At 38.9% G+C, this 3,691-nt stretch overlaps 1 protein-coding gene across 2 annotated transcripts in view; it reads left to right on the top strand.

The window, feature by feature from the left end:
• The window catches only part of LOC112159183 (plakophilin-1), a gene marked incomplete at its 3' end in the record, with an annotated part of 14,679 nt that extends 11,496 nt beyond the window's left edge, over nt 1-3,183 (top strand). For both annotated transcript variants that reach the window (XM_024293091.2, XM_024293089.2), the window contains 5 exon segments: nt 665-829; nt 904-1,077; nt 1,361-1,514; nt 2,838-3,024; nt 3,099-3,183. In XM_024293091.2, the coding sequence (XP_024148859.1) occupies nt 665-829; nt 904-1,077; nt 1,361-1,514; nt 2,838-3,024; nt 3,099-3,183 (765 nt within the window).
• Between the last annotated feature and the right edge of the window lie 508 nt (nt 3,184-3,691).

Genomic DNA, 3,691 nt, shown 5'->3' with positions numbered 1-3,691 from the left:
CTGTCAATTCTACCTGTGGATCTGTTCAGCTTCTGATTGGCTCAGATATTTGAACTGTTCTTTTGAATAAAGCTTCTAGGACAGATTATTCCTTAAATGACCTTCCGGGCTTGAATTGTTGACCTTTTTTGTTAGATTTTTGTTCTTACTCATTTTTGTTTTTATTTTTTCAAAAATTTCCTTTTTTTGGACAAATTTCTTCCATCACTCTGATTTAACAAAATCTGCAACTTGTCTTTTGGTTTGCTTCCTTTTAGAATAATCTGCATTAAAAAAAAGAAAATAAGAACTAAATCCTCAGTTACTTTGATAAAATTCATTAAAAATAAAAAAAAACAATCAAATTAAAATCACAGTTTATTTAATGTGAATACAATTGTCAATATCATTTTTTTATATATACATGAGAGCTTTGTTTAGCTCTTTCACAGCTTTTTCACAGCTGTGTCTCTACACATTCATACAATCTCAGTCACATACCCAAAAGTTTCCCACAGACCCATCTGTGGCCACCAAACAACTCCACTCGAGCATTCTGAGATTAAAGAGCGTGCTCAAGGGCACTGAGGTGGGTCAATAAGGTTAACTGCTGGGCATACAGGTTTGATCTGGTCAGTCCAGTCTAAACAAGACTTTAGATTTTTTTTTCTTTTTTTTCCTTTAGTCGGTGGAGAACTGTACGTGCATTCTCCATAACCTGACCTTCCAGCTGGAGGATGAGTACCCGGAGAGTTTCAGTCACTATCAGCTTTCAGAGGCCCAACAAGAAGCAAAGAAATCGTCCACAGTGGGATGCTTCAGCCCTCGGAGCAGCAAAGCTCAAAAGGAGGTGGGCAAGCCCACAGCACATCCACACCTTATTAGGAGCTCTTAAGTCTAAGTTTTCTTTGTTTTTTTCCTTAGATAATTTATGACATGGAGAAAGCTCCAGCAGCAGACAGTGAGGTGTCAGGGGTGCAGTGGTTGTGCCACCCTAAAGCTGTAGAGGCGTATCTGTCTCTGCTAAGCTCCTCTGAAAAAGACGCCACTCTTGAGGCCAGCTGTGGAGCTCTGCAGAACCTCACCGCCGGCCGAAAGGTAAGGCAATAAAAAACATGTTCTTCCAGAATTACTAATATTAACAGTAGAGACTTCCTTTAAAGTACTTTCAATCTGAACAGAGAAGTAAGAGTGTTTGAATAATTTCTGCTTTGATTAATCTTCATGTAAAACTTTACTTTTACAACTTGTTAGAATCAGATGTTTTTTCTTTGCTCTGACCAATGAAAATGTCAAAATCTACTTTATTCCTGCTCAGTTAAATAGAATATTCTGTATTTGCACCACTGCCATAATTTTGTCCCTTTGTTCGGTGCTTCAGGGATCCTCTGCTGTGAGTGGAGTTCTGCTTGAAAAGTTGAAGAGTGCGTTTGTCTTGCCTTCTCTGTTGAAGTCGCCCAACAAAAACCTCCAAAAGACAACTCTGTCCCTGCTGGACAACCTGTCTCGCAACAAGAGCTCTCAAGTCTCCATGGGTAAGAAGCTACATGATGATTTTTTTAGTAGTTTGGGATCAGGGTGGGATCGTACTGGGTTCATACCTGAATCTGTATGTCTGCAAGTGCATTCATCCGAATGGAGCAGAACAGGGAGCTAGTTGCTTGCCAATTGTAGTTTGTACGTAAGAACTACAAGATTTGTCAAAATTCATTTTTTGCTCCAGATTCACAGCGATTGGAAGAAAGAAATACTCAGAAACACAGTTTTAATTTTCTTTATTTATGTCCATCATGAGAAAAATGAAACAAGAGCAAGATAAAAACACCAAACACAACCATTTTAGTGGATTGGTGTTTAACTTCTTCTCCTCCACAAAGTCATGAGAAAAAAAGCTGCTGATGTTTCACCAATACTGGGATTTAGAGTTGTTTCAAATTCTTTTAGTGCATGGTGGCCATCAAACCCACATCGTATACTGACCACTGCTCATTAAAAGCATTCTCAATTATTAAAGAAAGATTACATATAAGATTTTATTAGTAATATATTTTATCAGCAGCCTATTGTTTTCTTTTTTTATTTAATGATTTATTAGCAATTTATAAAGCAGAAACATAAAAAAGGATGAGGAATTTTTATGTTTCCTGTAAAGGGTTTTTGAACTTGTTTGATCGTTGTGTCTATCAGCATAACAACAGGTTTAGGCGTCTGTTTCCATCATTCTTTTTTTTTTTGCATACGTTAGAAAAGTTGCTGGTGTTATGCCATGAGGCTACACAAAACATGGTTAATTTGTTGGTTAAATTTACTTTTATTTGCTGTTGCTCTGGGGTGTGCTGTGGTGTAGTGGTTAGCACGTTTGCCTCACAGCAGAGAAAACCCGGGTTTGAGTTGGATGTTCTCTTCATGCGTGCATGTGTTTTCGGCTTCCTCTAACAGCTAGAATATCTGGTTAAAACTAGAAGATTTGATTTGAAATGGTTTATTTCAAGCAATCAAAAACAAGTATAATCCTTGTGCAATACAATCAATAGAGGATTTACATCTGTACAAAAATATGTAGATGTAGGAAACTAGACATCAAATTATACATTGCTTGAAAGGGATAAATGATGTGTAGGGGCTAAATCACTGCTTAGGTGTGGTTGTTTCTCAGTGTTGCCCAGTTATACATTGTTATGACAACGTGTCCATGACGTTACCCGCTCTCACCCTTCAGTTGCATCCAAATAACCCCAATCGGGAATCAAACAAATTCAGAAAATGAATGTTAATAAAACAAAAATTTGAGTTTTGAGCCATTTCAAACATGCACGGCCAGGTTTTACATTGGATTGTGCTTCATGTCTTACCTGTAGCAAGGCAGGTGCTGCCTCACCTCAGCAGCCTTCTCTCCTCCGAGTCGACGGACACAGGAATCTCTGACGACATCGTAGCAACAGCTTGCAGCACAGCTCGGAGACTGGTGCTCGCCGACAACGAGCTCAACAAAAAGGTCATCAGCACAGACCTGGTCAATTTTCTGATGGATCTGAGCTCGAACGAGTGAGTGTTTATTTACTCATCATTGCAGTGACCAGCTGCAGTTCACTGCCTGACTCCTCTCTGTTGTGTCATAGGTCACTTCCCAAAGCTAGCAAAGAAGCCTCGTTGCTGCTGTACAGCATGTGGAATGAGAAGAATTTACAAAGCATTGTGAAAAAGGTAACTTAGGAATTGAAATGAAGTTTTAAAGAAGTTTAGTTTCAGGAATGAACGGCATCAGTGCAGGGACCAGCATAAACAGTGGGATGCTCCAGCTGAAAATTGTAGATATTCACTGAGTCACTTTCCTCCCCCTTCTGCCACGCCCTTCAAGACTTCAGGGAATACAGAAATAATTACACTGGAATCCCGGCAAACTGGCTGTGAGCATGCTCCGTCTATTATGGGTGTGGAAAATGGGCGATAAATGAAGTGTAGGTGCAAATACTGGGTGAGATAAAGGACAAAAGCAGGGAGGGCTATTTTCTCTGACAAAACCATGAAAACTAGTGGAAAAAGGAAGACTAGACACCTTAAAGACTTGAGAATATCATGAATTAGGATTCATTTTTGACAGATTTGTAGAACTAGCATAAAACTTGTCGTCCTTATTTGCCTGATTCTTCTGAATCGTTGTTATATCTTGTTTTTTAAATATGTAATGCAAGTATCTGTGCAACTGACTTTT

This window comes from Oryzias melastigma, linkage group LG7, assembly GCF_002922805.2.
Source record: "Oryzias melastigma strain HK-1 linkage group LG7, ASM292280v2, whole genome shotgun sequence".
Lineage (NCBI taxonomy): Eukaryota > Metazoa > Chordata > Actinopteri > Beloniformes > Adrianichthyidae > Oryzias > Oryzias melastigma.
The sequence above is the reverse complement of the archived record's forward strand: the minus strand, read 5'-3'. Positions and strand labels throughout refer to the sequence as shown.